The following is a 19,066-nucleotide window of genomic DNA, read 5'->3' as shown; positions in this document are numbered from 1 at the left end:
GTCCTGCTTTGTAGTTAGTTTTGCCAGTGTCTTTGATGGAATAAATAAATGTCTAGCCACCACTTAGGTATTTAATAGTATCAGAATTTGAAGTTGCCTTCAACCTGTATTTCTTTTTTTACAGAAAGTGTTTTTCTCACTGCTTTTTGTACTGATATTAAAAAGAGCTTTTTTTTTTTTTTGCTTTCTTACCGTTTTGTTGGGTTTTATTTTCTTTCACTTTTACATTTCCTAGTTTTTCCCATTATCTCATGCATTCTCATAGTTGTTTTATGAAGAAATGTTTTAATTGGCGTAGTTGACTCTTTTCAGTCTGACATACTGAGATAGCTGTTTCAGTTTCTTTAATGGGCATGGAGGTTATGCAGTAAAACACCAGAGACACAGAAGGTTACAGTGAAACTCAGCTACAACATATCACATGGGCCACTGGGATGTATCAAAATATTTTCTTTTTCACTTAATAGCTAATACATTTTTGATATTCATACTAATTTCTCATCTCTGTTGCTATCTACATAACTTCAAATATGCACGTTTTGGCACTCTGCCTAGTTGGTTTATTTATCTTTTTCTCCTATTCCTCCACATTTTTTTCTTTAGAAAGAATTCAGTATGAAGGATTATAATTAAGCATCTTAAAAATTCCATGATCTAATCATCCTGTGTTGTCTACTGTATTTTACCTTTCATCATAGGCTAAAAACAAGCAATGGAATAGAAAACTACTGTAGTCAATTGCTCTGCATTGAATGCACAAAACGAAAATCTAAAGTATTCTTTTAGGTTTAAACCTCTAGGGGATTAAAAATGTATTATCCTGGGTTTAATTAGGTATCAAAACTAGAATTATTCTCTCTCAAGTTACATTCCTTTCAAAGTCCTTTTATTTTTTCTTTGTAACAAAACATGCTGCACAACTCCCCTTACTTCTGACAGTAACTATGGGCATGGAATACAAAAAAGAAAATGAGGCAACAGTTAGCAAGAAAAAAGTACCTGCATGTTAACGAGTTTGTAGTAGATTCCCTTTCTCTCCAGCAATTTCAAATGATTCCCTTGTTCTGTGATAACTCCATTTTCGAACACAGCTATAAGATCTGCGTTTCGGACTGTTGACAGTCGATGCGCTACAACAACTGTGGTGCGACCTTCCCTTGCCTAGAAATAATGACATTTGATATGAATATTTCTAAGTATATTCAAAAATTGTTCATCTTCATATTAGAGTTGAATAAAACATAAGGGAAACATTAAAATGGTTCACAACAAAAGGCAACTTTCAAAAAAAAACCCCAAAGATATTTCAATAAGCACCTTAAAACAGACATAAAATATTTATCTTGGACATTAATATTAGACACAATCTTTCACTAAGGCACACATATCCATCAAATTTTGATCAAATATATTTAAACAAAGCATTCAATATTTAAAAATTTAAAGTATTATTAGGTTATAAACCTTAAAATTTAAAATATGCGGAGTTTTTACATTTAAGCCCATAGTTGTTAATTTAAAACTTAAAATCTGCTGATAGTTGACATTCAGAAGCATTTGAAAATATTTCATACTGACGTTTAAAAAATATCAGTGTTTTAAGCTCTAAGTCACTACCAACTCAAGTAGCTTCATTGAAAAGAAAATTCTCTAAAATTCCATGTGAACTACCTGTCAACTAACTATTTTGGATACTTATATCACACATAATGTATATAATGTTACAGCTTGCTGTTTTAATTACCAGGCTGCAATAAAATGCTCAAGCAACTTTTATTTTAAATAATCAAAATAATGACCCCAAACAGTGGAATTATATTGGAACCTGGATGGAGTTCATCTTCAGTGATGTCTTTCATGAGTCCATACTGGGAAGTATTCTATTTAAAATCTTCATTGCTAACATAGATAAATGGGATTGAGTGCACACTCCACAAATTTGCAGTAGACACCAAGTAAGTGGTGTAGTTGATTTATTTGGGGGAAGGGCTGGCACCCAGAGGAACCTAGACAGTATTGAGTACTGGGAACATATGAACCTCATGAAGTTGAACAAGACCAAGTGCAAGGCCCTGCATCTGGGTTAGCGTAATCCTCAATATCAATACAGACTGAGGGATGGACTGGGAGGAGCCCTGAAGAGAAGCATTTGGGAATACGGTTGAACAAAAATTGGACATGAGCTGATAGTGTACACATGCAATCCCGAAAGCCAGCCATATTCTGGGTTGCATCAAAAGAAGCATGACCAGCAGGTCATGATGGAAGGCCACAAAAATAATCAGAGGGTGGAAAGTGTTCATGTTAACTGAAGGTAATGTTTCCTTGGAGTGTTTCCTGTCAAGTCACTGCTGCAATCACTTAAAACATGCTGATAGTGCTCACTTTGTCTGTAGAGGTTCAACACAGGTTAATTACGTAGGTGAATGACAATACATATGTCTGTAAGACAGATATTTGCAGTATTTACACTAAGAAGACATTGATTTAAACTTAATAATGAAGAAAATATAATTCCATATTCTCACTTGAAACATGATTTCTCTCTGTCATACCTGCAGGATCTCAAAATTCTCTGTATAGAGAAGATTGGCCCACCCCAAGTTTACATTTTTTACTTATAAGGGCCTCTATTTTTTGAAGTTCTTTCAACAAATGTCTGGAAAAAAAGTAAATATTACATTCCTGCTTACCAGCTTCATTTTAGAATACTACTGACCTTGTCCAGTGCTGCCTGCACTACTGATTCACTCTCAGTATCCAAAGCTGACGTTGCCTCATCAAGCAGAAGAATTTTAGGATTGCGAACCAGAGCTCGGGCAATTGCTATTCTTTGTTTCTGACCTCCACTCAGCTGTGCCCCTCTTTCTCCAACCACTGTTTCAAACTTCTACAAGACAAACACATATATTTCTGAAACACTCACTGGGACAGTCCTCTCACCAAAGAAAAACAGTGTAAAGAAAATGCACATCGGTGTCAGCAGGCCCAGCAGCATCTTCTCCTCCCTCTAAAATCCTACAGGATAAACACCCACTTGGATATATCCATTAATTGTTTGTGTCCCTGGAATTCTAGTAGTTCTTCAAATGCTCATCAAACCATGACCTAAAGTTTTAAAGTTAACATTTTTCTCAAAAGTTATGAGGAAGCTCTGCATAGATCTGCTTAGCCACAGCTCCAGGAACTAGATTCTTTCATTTATGAGAATCCCTTCTAAGGAACTATTTGGCACTGGGAAGTTTAGAAGTTATTTCAGCAAGGCAGCTGGTTTGCTTACATTGGGTAGCTTCATGATGAAGTCATAAGCATTTGCTTCCTTGGTAGCTTTTTCAATCTCTTCCATGGTGACATCTTCACGGCCATAACGAATGTTTTCTGCAATGGTAGTAGCAAAGAGCACGGGCTCCTGATTCACCACACCAATAATCTCACGCAGATATCTTACATTTAAGGTTTTAATATCCTGCCCATCAATAGTAATCTAAACAAAAGGAAGCAGACATAAACCGTTTAATAATTGTTTTGGTCAAGGAACCTCTCCCCCCAGGCTGGCACATGCCTTTTTAGGGGAGGCTTCACTATGTCATTGGAACAAGAGCAGTGAGACCAGAACTATACTTCCAACTGTGACACACAGAGTAGTCATCTCACTTGAGGTATCTTACCGTGCCTTCCTTGGGATCGTAGAATCTCTGGATGAGCTGAACAGTTGTACTTTTCCCACAGCCACTGCCACCAACCAGGGCCACTGTCTGGCCACAACTAACCTTGAGATTTAAGCCCTTCAGTATCTGTGCGTGTAAGAAAGGTAACCAAAAACATAACAGTATGTAAAAATGCCAGTGTAAATTTGAAGAAACTCTAAAGCCTACAATAAAATATGCTTCACATTTAGAAAATAAAATTTCTAAACATATGAGTTTAAATTTTGGATAACTAATTACTTCACCTGAATTTTCTTCATATTTACATCACAATTGGTCTAATATCAATGTAATATACAACACACTTAACAATTACATTTATCATGAACCAGTTCATATGACAAAATAACAATATGATTGCTAGCTACTAACTAAAATACAATATAAAACCAACATGATGCAGCACTTCTGTATTATGTTGCCTCAGCTTTTTCTTTAATGCACCATGCAAACTACAGGAAAATTATTGTACAGTAAAATTCACAGTTAAAAGTGACAAAATATACTCTATGTTGTTTTGGAATGAAAATAATTTTAGTAACCTTGAAGTATCCTTGATTGTTCCCTTTTTGACAGGAATTACTGGTGGGGCTTCTTTACAACAGTGACATTTCATTGTACAATATATAACTTATTTGTACTAGTTAGCATGAAATATAGCATTTCACAACCGTGGAAGATACAAAGTTTTGCCTTCCTTGGGACTCTTACAAAGGGTAAACATAGCTCTTTGGTGCCATGCAATTGCTCCTTCATTTTATTTTCAAGAATATAACTAGTATTGGGTTGGTCACCTGAGTAGGAAGAAAGGAATAAAGTGATTTTGTTTCTACTTTACACAGACAAAAGGTGTACAGGAGTCTGTACAGATTTCACTACTTTGTACAACTTCTGTGGTTGGAAATGTATATTGAAATGGAGAAAAGCACATTTATTGCTAATTAGTCTTCTAGAAGGACTAGGCTCAACGAACTGTGCATACCTGTATGTCAGCATCTGCATCATAGCTAAGTGCATTTTTCCATTCTAAATGTACAGCCATGCAATGATATGTTCCAATACTCTCCCAATGTACTCTCCAATACCTTGCAGCCCTGTGTCCTCGTCACCATCTCTTTCTTCCTAAATTTCTGCCCTCAGCACTACCGCTGCCTCTTCACCCTTAGTACCAATATTTGTGTGCTTTACAAGTGAAATATATCTCACTGTTTAGGAACAAGAGGCATAGAAAAATCGTAACTTTTAGTATGTCTTATTTTGCAGTCATATTTTTAGATCAAAAAAAGAAGTCTAACATAAGTAATAACAATTGAAACTTATGAAGCAGCCTTATTTAATCTTCTGGTTTACAGACCTTGTGTAGAATAACTCAAATATAATGTAAATAAAGTATCAAATAGAAGTTGATATAAAACCTTTGGATTACCACTGATTTCAGTGAACTGTTGAACAGAACATTTTTTTCCCCTTAAAAAGCAAACAAATTCTCTGTTTAGGCAGATAAATAATAGATTCTGATCTCTATTCCATATATAACAAGTCCTTGCTGGGTCTGCTTTCTTTAACTGGTTGAGATATAATATTAACAGAGTTTAATTGTAGGAAGTTTTGAAACCTACTAAACATATTACTATTACTATAGAATAAACCTTAAGTTAGATGCATATTGCTATCAGAATTTAAAGTATTATTGCACAGCCACACTGACTGTAGTTTTAGAAAAAAATATTCAGAAAAACATGCAACCAACAGGTAAATAATTCTAGCTAAAATCACTGCAATGGCAAGGTAGTTCTATATAAATTAGAGTATCAACTTGGAATTTTTGTATTTTTAATAAAATTTTATGTGACTTTTTTTCCTAATAATTTATAAACATTTTTAACTGTAATGTATATAAGTTTAATTTACAGTACCTCAATGTCTGGTCTGGATGGATAGTTGAAGTGAACATTTTGGAACTCCAAGTTCGCTTTAATGTGGTCTGGTTTGTGACCTGTCTCTGAATAACTGTCAATTTGAGGTTCCTGTGTAAAATAAAATAAAATAAATAAAATAAAATAAAATAAAATAAAATAAAATAAAATAAAATAAAATAAATAAAATAAAATAAAATAAAATAAAATAAAATAAAATAAAATAAAATAAAATCCAACTTATTTCATAATTATTTTTTCTATAAAGAAATCCTAGAGTGCACCATTATTCTGCAGATATATTAAATGTAATTTTAATCTAATTTAGGAGAGATTTCTGAAACATGTCTATTACACAATGTTTTGCTGTCTCATTGCTACACTGATGATCTACTCATGCAAGAATACTTTTTTTTTTTCATTTAAGCTTTTGTGTTCATTTAGTACATTCTCTTTAGGACTATACCCACAGCTAGCCATAATTTGAGGTTCATTTCATTGCTTGATGATTAACCTGAACAGATCATCTCTAAAGAGTTGTTTCTGCTGAAACAATTTATATGAGAAAGAACCATTCAACTGACCATTCGAACTGTTTTGTTTCCATACAGGGTGGGTCTGGAAGTTTCTTAACAAGAATCCAAAACATGCAACTGCATTTCATAGAGCTTCATTAGCTAGTAAAATCACAGCTTCCCTGATTTCAGACTCTCTTGGCAATTGAAGACAAGCTGAGAGAGTTTGGCTTATTCAGCCTGGAGAAGAGAAGGCTCCAGAGAGACCTTAGAGCTGTCTCACGGGAAAGCTGGGGAAGGAATGTTTACTAGGGCATACAGTGATAGGACAAGGGGTAATGGCCTTAGACTGAAAGAGAGTAGATTTAGATTAAACATAAGGAAAAAATTCTTCACTATTGTTGGTGCCACTGGTACCTCAAAACTTATGCTTGTATGTCTACTTCAGCTGTGATAATGTGTCTAGTTAGACATGGACTCCATGATAAAAAACATTAGAGGATATGTCCAACACCAAGTGATTCAGAGATCCAGGACTTTTACCTCTGAAGTAAGTACTGATAACTCTAGAAGACAAAGAGGAACTGACAAATAATGACACATTCTGTCTGCTTTTCTGTTTATATTTCTGCTTATTTTACACACTGTTATTTACTCTTACTAACTTCATATCCATAAATACTGCCTGTACTTTAAAAAGAAGTGTATTTCAGTTTTGAAATGAGAGTGAGGGTGAAGATACTCACATTGTCTATGATATTGAATACTGCATAGGCAGCTCCTCTTGCACTAGCAATTGCCTCTATGCTTGGAGCAGTCTGTCCAATGCTGAAAGCTCCGATCAGTACAGAGAAAAAGACCTGAAAGAAATTTTTATGGTGACATATATCAATTCTTATTTAAGCAGAGAATTTTATTTATTTATTTATTTACATGATACATCTTTGGATCAGGAGGTTCCATGCCTGTTAATGGAAGTTTAAAGAAATTAAATAAAAAATAAAAGGCTTTCTCTTAAAAAATTACATTGAAGACTTTTTAAGATTCAGGTGAGAACTGAGTTCCTGCTCATGAATGTTGCAACATATTGATAAGAAGTGAAAAAGTGACTGAGATCTGCAAAATCTATGCCAAACAATGTATAATTACACTTGATGTCTCAGGATTTATTGTAGTAATTCAGCCTTTGGCAAAAGATGTTCCAAGGACCAGAAAGTATATTGCATGGAATAAAGACAGATATGCAAAGCACTAACATTCTGCTTTCCAAGTGACAATATAGTAGAAGTATATAAATCCAATTTCTCCATCACAAAGGAATAAAGGGTCCCTCTGCTGGAATGAGAGTGCAAGCAAACAAGAAAAAACAAAAAGAAAAATGTATTATTTTCTCAGAGAAGCATAGTTTATTGCTTTCAGCTAGTCTCAAAAGAAAAGTAATAACACACTGTTCAAATGGAGATCATAATAACAGCCACAGTACATCAGAGCAAAGGTCCATCATACCAATCATCTTTTTTCCAACAGTGCTCATTCACAGATGTGATACCTGATAAGGCAGCACAATCTCAGTGATGTTATAAAAACACCATTCCAATTAACTACAGTGCAAATACTTAGAAGCAAAAACTATACACACAACAGCATGAACCTCACTGAGATGTTTTGTATGCCAGTCTGACTTTACGGAAAAATAGGAAGGTTCAAAAGAACAAATAACACAAAACAGAGCCATTTTTTCACAAGCTTAAATGATTCTCAAAGAAAAGAAAACAGGTGGTTTTAAAAATATATATAAATATATACATATGATCCTGGCCAAGTTTTGTTCTGGGTAAAGTTATGCTTCTTACCATAATTGTTTGATATTTTGTGCAAAATTAGAATGGTTGCCACATCATGAGAAGAATTGATGTTATGATTTATGAGTCATAGTTTTCTTACTTTGGTTAGATGGTGACATAGTTCCTAGTTGTAAGTATATTTTTCTCCCCCTCAATTTCTAAAAATACTGAGAAAATATTCTAAGCTCTTATGGAGCAAAATATAAGAAAAGTGTCAATAATATGATCTACTTAGAATCATAGAATCATAGAATCTTAGGGGTTGGAAGGGACCTTGAGAGATCATCAGGTCCAACCCCCCTGCCAAAGCAGCTCCCTAGCTCATATTGCACAGACAGGCGTCCAGACGGGTCTTGAATATCTCCAGAGAAGGAGACTCCCCCACCTCCCTGGGCAGCCTGTCCCAGGGCTCTGTCACCCTCACTGTGAAAAAGTTCTTCCGCATGTTGGTGCGGAACTTCCTGTGCTCCAACTTGCAGCCATTGCCCCTTGTCCTGTCTCCACAGACCACTGAAAAGGGGCTGGCCTTTTCCTCCTGCATCCCATACTTAAGATATTTATAAACATTAATAAGGTCCCCCCTTAGTCTTCTTTTCTCTAGACTGAACAGTCCCAGCTCACTCAGCCTTTCCTCACAGGGGAGATGTTCCAGGCCCTTCTCTGGACTCTCTCCAGGAGATCCCTGTCTTTTTTATGCCAGGGAGCCCAGAACTGGACACAATACTCCAGGTGTGGCCTGACCAGGGCAGAGACCACGCAAGAGCTAAAAAAAAGTATTTGCATCCTGAAAATACACTCAGGCCCACAAATCTGCAAACAATTGGGAAGATCACTGTACTTCTGTTTTTGATAGAACTGTTTCTATATCAGTCTGACCTTATGAAGTCAGAAAAGATGTAGAAGCAGCTGAAAATAATGTATTTTATTTGGCTTTATTTAGATTTTAAGATACTATAGCAACAACATACAGACTTGTGGTGAGAATCTTTTTCTTGAGAAAAATTTTGACACATAATTCTTACTAAAGTCCAACAAGTTGCCTTTAATGTATTTTCTTTAGTATTTCTCACTAGTATTGGTAATTTAGTCATTAATACTTACTGTAAGAACTTTGCCAATGGTGTAATCATCATTTAAAACCAAGGTAGTTCCATACCAGAAGGCAAGTGCATATGATGCATATATCAATAAGAAAGCAACACCCATAGAAATATTAGCTGTAATAGCCTTTTTTATTCCAATCCGTTTAGCATCTTCTAAATTTTTATGGTATCTGGAAGAAAGATAGGAGTTCAAAATAGACTCACACTTGCACAACAGCACACAGCACTAAAACCTCTGTGGGTGTATTAGGAAAAGAACTTTTACAAAGTACAACAGGATATATAAAACATATAACCCTAAGACTGTACTAAGTAAGCCTGGTAGTGAGGCACTGAGACCTTAATGTAACTCCTACAAAAGGCCAACATCAGTCAGCTTGGTATATAGAAAGAAAAAGGACATTGCAGTTCAGTGACTGTCACTGAAGTTCCTGAAATAACCTGCAGGTCAGTGAACTTTGATCATGAACCATTCGTGACAGGTTTTAAGATTATAATTGTTAGCTTAAGATAAAAGGTTAAAATATATCACAAGAATTACGTTGTACAGTATAGTGGAAATAGACATATTGCTTTTTAGTACCTTCACAACAAGAATTACTGAGTAATCAGATTACCAAGGATACCATCTTCTCTTATCATGGCAGGACCTTTTTTTTTTGTTTTGTCTAAAGTTCGCACTGTGTGATGTTTAGCATGGTTTGTACACTTGTTAGAGTGGAGACAATATATCAATTTATTTTGTTATTTTCCAGGAAAATAAGTAATTATTTTTCAACATGTAGTGAAACAGACTTATTACCTAAAAATACAGGGAGTACAAGACTTATTTTGACAGACATTCAATAGCAAAGATACAAGAAAATTTCAGACCATCTGAAGTGACTACTTTAAAATCAGCTGATGAAAGAAAACAGTGTTCTTACCTTTTAATTTCTTTTTCCTGTCCTCCAAAAGCTATGACAGTACGGACTGCCGCCAGAACTTCCTCTGCAACAGCACCTGCTTTTGCATATGCAGCTTGTTCTTTGTCAGTAAAAGCAGAGAGAACCTAATAGGGGAGATTTTTACTTATTTTTACTTAAGAAGAACAGAATGAGCTCAAGCACTTCAAAACGGCTTTTATCACAGTCATTTTCTTCCAATATGAAGCCACTCAAGACAGAGAAAGCTTATATATGCTTTAAAATGTAAGGGAAATAAAATACTACAAAAAATCTGTAGACTTCTAATCTACAAATGTAAATCACTCCAATCCCACAGTAATTTAGTACTTCTGTCACCTAAATCTGTCTAAAATTTCTTACCACAGCTGTTAACAACTCTGAAAAGAAACTCTGTGTCTGAGACCAACGCTTGGTCTAATTTATTCACTTATTTTTCAGGAAGTGCAATTATTCCTTTCAACAGAACAAGTACTCATGTGAATGTAGTTCAGCAGCTATAGATGTGGATTCTAATTGTGTATCTTACTTCCTCTTCTATGTAAACATACATTATACTGGCATTATAACAGCTTCAAATCAAACTGTTCAAACTATGTGAATTATAATATTCAAACTACATAAGGGTACTTACATACAGTTCCTCTAATACCTTACGTACATAAGGTCTAAAGCTATAATTACTCAAAGCAAAACATTCTAACAGTAAGAATTACAGATGTATAGATTTATTTCGTTATATCTCATTATTATGAAACATAACACTGAATGTATGTTAACCTACCTTTGCCCAGAGGGCTGCTGAAAGTCCCAGGACAGGACTGACTGCTAGTATTACAAGGGTTAATTTCCATCCTCTTGTGAGACCAACAATAAATCCTGCTACAAATGTTGTTACTGATTGAACGAGCAATCCAATTTTGTCACCTATTCCTTCATTAATCTTAGAGACATCACTGAAAAACAAATTAGATCCAGACAGGAAGGAAAATTTAGACAGCACAAGAAAGCTTTTCAGTTTTGATATAGGGACATCTGTGTTGAGGACAATCTTTGTTATTCAATTACTCCAAATAACAGTTTGCTTCAAGATAGAGCACTATATAGTGTGGTCAAGGAAAATTTCATATTTCTTGTGAAAATGTTATGCTATGAACATAATTTTGTCTGAAATGGTTGAAATTCTGCCTACAGTGCAAAATTACTCTCACTTCCATAGTTCCAAATTTTTGATCCATTTGGAAACTGTGGGATATCTGGGAAGAAAATATAATGTCTTAAATGTTGGCAAAGAGAAATAAATAGCTTGTCATGCAGTTAAAGTTCTTCACACTGCTGGGATCAGTCGGCACATTGTTCAGTCCCCAGTGTGCAAAAAAATGAACTATGTTTTCTCTTTTTGGGGGTAATCTCATAGGCTGGGCTTTAGTAATCCTCAGAGAATTTATTAAAATGCTTTTCTGGCATCATTGTCCACTATAAGAAGTATCAGAACTTGTCTCTGAGACTCTCCACGGGAAAACTTGAAGAATTAATTTCACTATGAAATAATTAAAATTAATTTCACGGTGAAATTTCACTTCACAATGAAATAATAACATTTTTTAGAAAATACATTACAAATGGCAAGACATACATGCTTAATAAAATAAAATAACATTGGGAAAAGTATAGTGTACTTACTCTAGAAGACGAGTATTAAGTTCTCCCACATCATTTACATCAAACCATCCAATTTCCTGCCTCATAATTGAATGAAAAAAATTTTTTCTGATTTTTCTTATTTGCCGGCCTGCTGCTAGGGTCCAAAATGAGGTTTGGATATAAGCAGCAAGAAGAACACCAGCTCCTATTCCAGAATAGTAGTATGCATATCTGCAAGAAAAAGAAAAAAAAAAAAGACAGAATTGTCTGAAATCAGTTTTAATTACCTTGCTAGTCTCTATTTAGTTTGATGCTTACTTCTGTTTCAGACCTGAATTAGTTTGTATTATTTATATTAGAGTTATACTTCTCTGTAAAACTTGCCAAGTTTTTTTCAAGTAGTATTTAATATCAGATTTCGGATATGCAATAAACTAAACGGAATTATTGTTAGACAGTAATTTTTATTTTTGTCAATAGAGTATATATTTTCCCATAAGATTATTTTAGCACTATATTTTAGATATAACTATACTTTTCACTTAAATGTGTCAGTTCTAAAAGCTTCATAACATTTTTAACATGTATGGACTGTCTTAATTATATGTATCTATATTTACACACAAACTTACATCATACATGTCTGTCTGTATAAATACACATATGCATGCATGCTATTTCCTGATTTGAGAATACAGCATCACCATATATATATATATATCCATTGCAAGAAAATGCTATTAGATCAAAAATTCTTTTGTGCTGGATTTTATTCATAAATAATATTTTACTTTTAAATTTGCTCACATCTGTTCAAGGGGAAGGTTGTCAAATCAAAACCAAGGTATGTGTGAACCACCATATTTCCCAAACTGAAACTGAATTTGAATAACTCAAAACCAAGGTATGTGTGAACCACCATATTTCCCAAACTGAAACTGAATTTGAATAACTATTTTAAACTATTCAAGCAAAATTAAACCAGATTTGGGGGTTTTTTGATTCAGAATTGACATGGGAATCAGTTGCAGTTGAACTGAAACCAGAACTAAGTCAGAAAAATGCAACTGAACTGATTTCTCGTTTGTTCAACATGACCAAAACCAATGGCTAAATATTTGTGGAGTATATTACATGTAATTGTAAGACTACTGCATCTATATAAAAGTCAATAATTAGGAAAAAATATTTAAAACTTTTAGGACTTTCACCCATATGTAGTAAGTTATGCATACTGATTCTTTAGAACTGTAGCATGAAACTTGGCAGAGGCAAACTGCAGAAACAGGTGTGCAAATGCTCTGCTCAAAGAAAGGAAAGAATGGCTTTCAAATTTTAATCCAGTCTTTTTTGTGGCTATGATATCATACAATTTATTCAGGGACTTTGGAATTATAGTCATTATGAAATGAACTTTATCTAAACTATTGAATATAAATGGGTTAATGCCTAACTGAACGGTGGTTAGCTGCATATTAGCCTCGATCATCTTCAGCTCCATTAAAACTCCATATAAAAACTACCAAACTAAACCCAAGAAGACCATTTCAAAACACAGCAGTAGTTACCTTAGACAGTTACTTTATGATGTTACATCACTTCAAATAATTGGTTTATGCTTGCACTTTGTTTCGTGACAAATTCTATCAAAACTGCTATCTTTGTCAGATTTCATGCTGATGAAATATATATTCTGTAAAGTCACTGCTGAAACTTAACAGAGAATAGACGCTCAATACATGGTAAAATAATGTTTCTTTTTCTCTTGAGAAATGGTTGGGGTCTATGCAAACTGTTGAGTAAAAATCACAACTAAGTCCACGTGCATAGCTCTGTACATGAACACGCCTGTGTGAGAACTTTGTCCTTGTAAACAGTTTTTATTATTATTTCACCTGTTGACAGGTGTTCTTAGGTAAACACAGGGTGGGTACAAGCAGCTGCTTCTTCAAAGCAGTGAAGACTCAAGGCTCTATCTAGAAACTAGAAAAGATAATCTATTCCTGTGCTGCTAATAAGCAATACATTCCTTATTCAGCAATTTCTTTCTAGAGAGAAACTTGGGCTGCTTTTTATTCGTACTTGCACTTGCAGAGGTAACGTCTAAAAGACGAGACGGCATGTGTGATGTCCCTCAAGTAGACCATCTCTTAGAGTCTTAAAAACAAGCAGTTCTCAACATTTAGATGTTGATACAGATCAAAATTCACAGTTACACTTTCTTTGTGTCAGCTTGTCTCTTTTACTGTATTTTGTTTGGGAATGGCTGGAGCTCTTCAAGAATTCTCCCAGTGCCTTCAATAATCTCATGTGCAAATCTTTAGTTATATACATTATCCAATGAACCACTGCTTTTGTTTTGTTTAAAGTATGCAAAGCATCTGTGGGAGAAGAATGGCTTGACTAATAATGTGAGTCTACATTAAAAAAAGAAAAGGAAATACCAATTTCTTATTACCTTGTCATGTTTTCTTCCAGCTTGGCAAGATATACAGAGGCATTCCCTGCAAAAGTGTTAATAAGATTTAATTAGATAGTATTGTAGGCAACAAACCTGTTTGTTTACAAGTTTAACATCTAATGTGAGCATTCAGAGGACAACGTAATCTGGTTTAACTGTGAGTTGATACCACTCCTCTATCATGTATCCAGCAGCGTATAACTGCCCTCCTTTGTGTTTGTTTTCATACTTCTGATTTAGTAAATGAGGCTATTCAACAAACTGATCCAGAAGAAAATAAGTATTTTTATTTTTGGTAGTAAATTTTCTGTTTGATCTAGTTAGTGATCTGATTCACTTTGTGAACTATAATTGTTAGAGAGTGCAAAGGAATCAACAGGAACTCATGCTGAGGAGATGGAAAACCAGCCCCTTTCTATTTATGACAGCCAAAGCTAAACGATTTGTTGAATGTGCATTGTAGTAGATAGTTTGGGAAAAAAAAATCTAATAATGCAGAAACTAATTAGGAGCAAAAAAAAATCAGTAGTGTAGGTGTTACAGCAAACACAAGAGTTACTAGTTTGCATCATAGCATAGTAGCAAGTTGTGATTTCTGACGTCATTATTGCATGCCAAGATACTTGAATCTATGTGGCTGTCTTCCAAATATGGGTCATTGTTCTCTCATAGCAGATATATTCTTACCTGTAAAATTTGTGTTTCCAGAACCAACAAAACTATCAGTCATCTGACCAAAAATTACCATTGCAATAGGTAGACTGCTTCCATGGGCTACTGCCATGATGGTGCCTAATATCATTAGCAACTTATCCGACCAACTGGAGTATCGAAACTGTGAATGAGAAGAGAAATTTGTTCTAACTGTGGTATTAGCATGCTAACACAATGTTACTTCTACAAAGGTAAGAAAATAAAGAAAAAAGTATCGATTTTACATCTAGTATCACAAAACTACAATTTTATCTGATTAGAAATTCACTTTACAAAAAACCCTTAAATGTACAGGAATGAACAATGTTGATGTAAGCACTTTTATTCTATAAATTCATAAAACCAGAGAAGTGTACTTTTTTAACGTATCAATACCTGCATCTGGGTAAGAAAGGCCATATGAAAACAAGATGTAAGAAATGCTATTTAAAATTCAAATTCCAAGAAATTAATGGAATTGTGATAATTACTTTTACTGTAAATTATCATGCAGTCAGTAAAAATGTTCCTGTATTGTAGACGTTATCAGACTTACTGAAATCTTAAATATCTCTAGCCAATGAATTGTATAAAGTTTGAGCTCATCTGTTACAAAATTATTGCCTTTAATCTTTGTTGTAAAATACTAAATTTACTGTTGGAAATTTTAGTGGTATTTTACAAGTGCAAGCTGGTATAGCAAAGCAGAAAAATTGGGTGTTTGCCAGCATCATGGGCTAGATTTTTGTTATTTGCCATATCATTGCTGCATATTATGCACACTAAACCTACAAAACATAAACCATTTCGCTATTACTGAAAGAGAACCTAGGATTTACTTCGATTAAATATTAATAGATTGTCTTAAAGCCTACAGTACATTAATATTTTCTTGATTTTAAAGACCTTCTTAGTCCACAATTTTTAACTATAATTTTCATCAGTGCCATGAAGTTTCCCTTTACAGCTGACCCTGTTGACTGAATAATGATTAATGGGGCTAATTAGTATGATTAGTACCTGCCTTGGGTAATTTAGAGGACATGACCACACATAATCTTAGCTATACAGATGCCCTTTTCACTGTGTTGGAAGAAATGACTGAATATGGAAATCCCTACCTTTCACAAACAGTATGGGTGTGTTTATCATAACTTATTGGGGAGATTCCTAAGACTCCCTATCAGTGCTAAGACAGCTTCTTTAATAAAACTGCATCCATAGAAATAGATGCTTGATTGCTATCAAATATTGTGTTGTACAAAAATATTTGGTAGAGATCTGACTGAATATACAGTACTCTAACATAATTTTAACAATTTTTTCTTTGCACTTTGTTTTTTTGCACTTTGAAATGTGCATGCAGGTATGTGTGTGTGTATATGTGTGTGTGTGTATATATCTAAGTGTGTATGTATGTGTGTATATATAGAGAGAATAAATCTTACCAGTGTAAATGTGCTGACCATCTTAGCTTTTTCTGGTTTTTTCTTCTTTTCCTTGCTTAAAACGTATGATAATTTTAATGCATTTAAAAAGTGACATTTCACAGAAATAATATGCAGTACATTAATGAAGCTTAATTAAAATATGATTATGAAATATTTTATGGGGAAATGTATGTTAAATTAATTTGATTTATTGAGCATTCTTGGGAGGCCTTTATCTAAACCTTTATATAAGTAGCGTAAGCTCCTGACTGTTATAAATTTAAGGCAAGCTCTTTCAAGTTCACCCCTCTCAAGGGTGTAACACCGCTTCCAAAGACTGGTTGTTCCACTGTCGGATTAGGGAAGTTGTGAACTGAAGCAGTATATGGTTTTCAAAATGGGAAAGCGAAAGTTAACTTATAAAATCAAATGTTTGCACATGGGGGACATGGAATAAATAACATGTTCGATGTAAAATATTGATTCTCTGTCATACAAAAAATTTTAACATAATTTTCCACTAGTGACATAATTGTACCCAAGATCATAGAATCATAGAATTGTAGGGGTTGGAAGGGACCTCGAGAGATCATTGGGTCCAACCCCCCTGCCAAAGCAGGCTCCCTAGGACATAAGATGTCCATTCCAAGATAATTTCTGTCATATTTTAGAACTGTTTTTCAATAAACTGTAGGCAATAATGGAGACACTTAATCCTTAAAATAAAAAGAATGTCCCTTTGCACCAAATATATGTGTCAATCAATGCTATTTTGAAGTTGATACAAAGCTTTCTGTTATTAGACTTTCCTGATAAAATAAAAATAAAAATGAAATAAATTATAATTATAATGTAAAATCTGAAATACGATAATGTAATCTTATAAGCTTCAATACAATATTTAAGAATACTTACTCTTTGTCTTCAGATTCATGATCCTGGCTGGATGCAGTGATCTCATGACTATTTCTATCTGTGGTATGCTTCTGCTTCTTTGAATCTTCAGAATGCATTTTAAATTGATTTAAGATAGCTTCCTGTAAAAATAATATTTGTCTGAGAAATATATAGCCATGAAGGCAAGGAAAGTAATTTCAATGATCCTTCATTTGAAAGAAAAACATAGATACTTATTAAAATCAATAAAGCCATTAATGCCATACATTGCGAGTGAATCCTTGTAATGGGCAAGTATGAACATGTTTAAACAATTCCAGATGCTTAGAGTTTGCTAACAAACATCAACATTTTGTATTTGTACCTTGTTGATAACTGTGGGCCCTTCATTTAATTTAATTGATATAAGTATTATATTTCTGCAATTCAGTACAGATATAAAAAGTAAATGAGAAAGTAGATGGTATTTTAAAAGAATATGCAGTTCTTTTGAATATTTCCTACTTCAGTTATCTGTGAACTTTATAAAGTATCTCTGATTTGAAAAATATTTATCGACTTACCGTGAAGGTTGTTCTTGGTTTGCGTCTAGTTCTCTGAAAGAGGATTCAAAAATCAGCAGAATTAGTATGGTTAAGGACATTTAGCGTGATTGGACTTTGCTCTTATGTAAAACAGATGATGACCAGCTTTCTCTTGCTTTTTTTCCCCACTCCCGTTGCCTCGCCTACTTGGGAGAGTAAAGTGCATGCACTTTGGACTCTGCCTCCCTTTTCCTAAATAGACTATTTAGCAAACAAAAGTCCTTAAATAAATGATTCTTTGCTCAAGAGAGTTTATTTTTGTTAACTGGTCACATTTTATGCAGTTGTAAGAATGTATTTTAGTGTTTTTACAGTATATATACAAAATATAACTCTTGAAGATCCATCCAGAATTATTGTCACCCAGGAAAACAAGCCTAAATAGTCTATTTTTTCTGCCAAGAAAAGTTCCCCTTATCTACTGTTTGCTTAATTAATCCTTTAAAACTCCCAGAAATTCCTTTTTACCTTTTTAGAGATGGTGCTGAATATTCCAGGTAACTGTGACACTTAAGGATGAATCCATTCTTGAACACATAGTGACAATGAAAAAAATAACACAAAATCAGTGTTTTTACTCTTTTGCATCTTTTCCTTTCTTCTAAATCAAATCCAGAAAAACATAACCCATCTAGCCTGAAAGAAAACAGGATTTTATTAGAGTGTATTTCATTTGCCTGGAACAGGCTGCCCAGGGAGGTGGTTGAGTCACCTTCCCTAGATATGATCAAAAAAAGGGTTGATGAGGTACTTAGGGATATGGTTTAGCTTAGGATGGGAATGGTTGGACTTGATGATCTTCAAAGGTCTCTTCCAACCTTGTGATTCTGTGATTTCTTATTTGAGTAATTACAGAACGGCAAGATGAGTTTCAGACCCAGTGGAGAAATGGTTTAGAAATAGCCATGGTCAGGAGAAACCTGCTCAGCTTGTAACCTTCTGATTTTTGAATGTATGTTCAGATTCTAAGCTACTTGATATTCACCATTTATTTTATTGTGGAATGTATTGTTTTTATCAATATCTGTAGGCATTACTTCAATGAAAAGAATAACAAATATTTCAAACATATAAAATAATCACTCAACTTATTCCAATGTATATAGTAAACTATGTATGTTTAACATCTTTACAGATGTAAAATTTATGAAAAGTTAAATAAAAAAACTGTCCTAGAAGATAAGGAGATTTATATGAATTTCTCTGTAGGTCCCCTTTCCCTTTAATCAAATAAAATAGACATAATCTGGTAATTAACCAGAAGATAAAAAGTTTGTTCCTTTTGGAAGTCATGCTGAACTTTAATCTAAAAATTTTCATAAAACTGA

General features: G+C 34.0%; 1 protein-coding gene across 1 annotated transcript in view; it reads right to left on the bottom strand.

Annotated features, from left to right (window-relative positions):
• LOC311188675 (ATP-dependent translocase ABCB1-like) overlaps positions 1-18,221 on the bottom strand; it is a 36,687-nt gene extending 18,466 nt beyond the window's left edge. Inside the window, exons 1-16 of the mRNA XM_084260143.1 lie at positions 18,207-18,221; positions 17,718-17,750; positions 17,173-17,294; positions 16,276-16,330; positions 14,822-14,969; positions 14,132-14,177; positions 11,713-11,904; positions 10,814-10,985; positions 10,012-10,136; positions 9,084-9,255; positions 6,885-6,998; positions 5,624-5,734; positions 3,669-3,794; positions 3,281-3,484; positions 2,720-2,890; positions 1,000-1,161 (exon numbers count right to left, since the gene is read on the bottom strand). Of these exons, the coding sequence (XP_084116269.1) occupies positions 1,000-1,161; positions 2,720-2,890; positions 3,281-3,484; positions 3,669-3,794; positions 5,624-5,734; positions 6,885-6,998; positions 9,084-9,255; positions 10,012-10,136; positions 10,814-10,985; positions 11,713-11,904; positions 14,132-14,177; positions 14,822-14,969; positions 16,276-16,330; positions 17,173-17,270 (1,896 nt within the window). The 5' untranslated portion in view covers positions 17,271-17,294; positions 17,718-17,750; positions 18,207-18,221. The remainder of the gene's footprint in view (positions 1-999; positions 1,162-2,719; positions 2,891-3,280; positions 3,485-3,668; positions 3,795-5,623; positions 5,735-6,884; positions 6,999-9,083; positions 9,256-10,011; positions 10,137-10,813; positions 10,986-11,712; positions 11,905-14,131; positions 14,178-14,821; positions 14,970-16,275; positions 16,331-17,172; positions 17,295-17,717; positions 17,751-18,206) is intronic.
• Positions 18,222-19,066: the final 845 nt, after the last annotated feature.

The sequence above is a fragment of the Gallinula chloropus genome (assembly GCF_964237585.1).
Source record: "Gallinula chloropus genome assembly, chromosome: 2".
NCBI lineage: Eukaryota > Metazoa > Chordata > Aves > Gruiformes > Rallidae > Gallinula > Gallinula chloropus.
The sequence above is the reverse complement of the archived record's forward strand: the minus strand, read 5'-3'. Positions and strand labels throughout refer to the sequence as shown.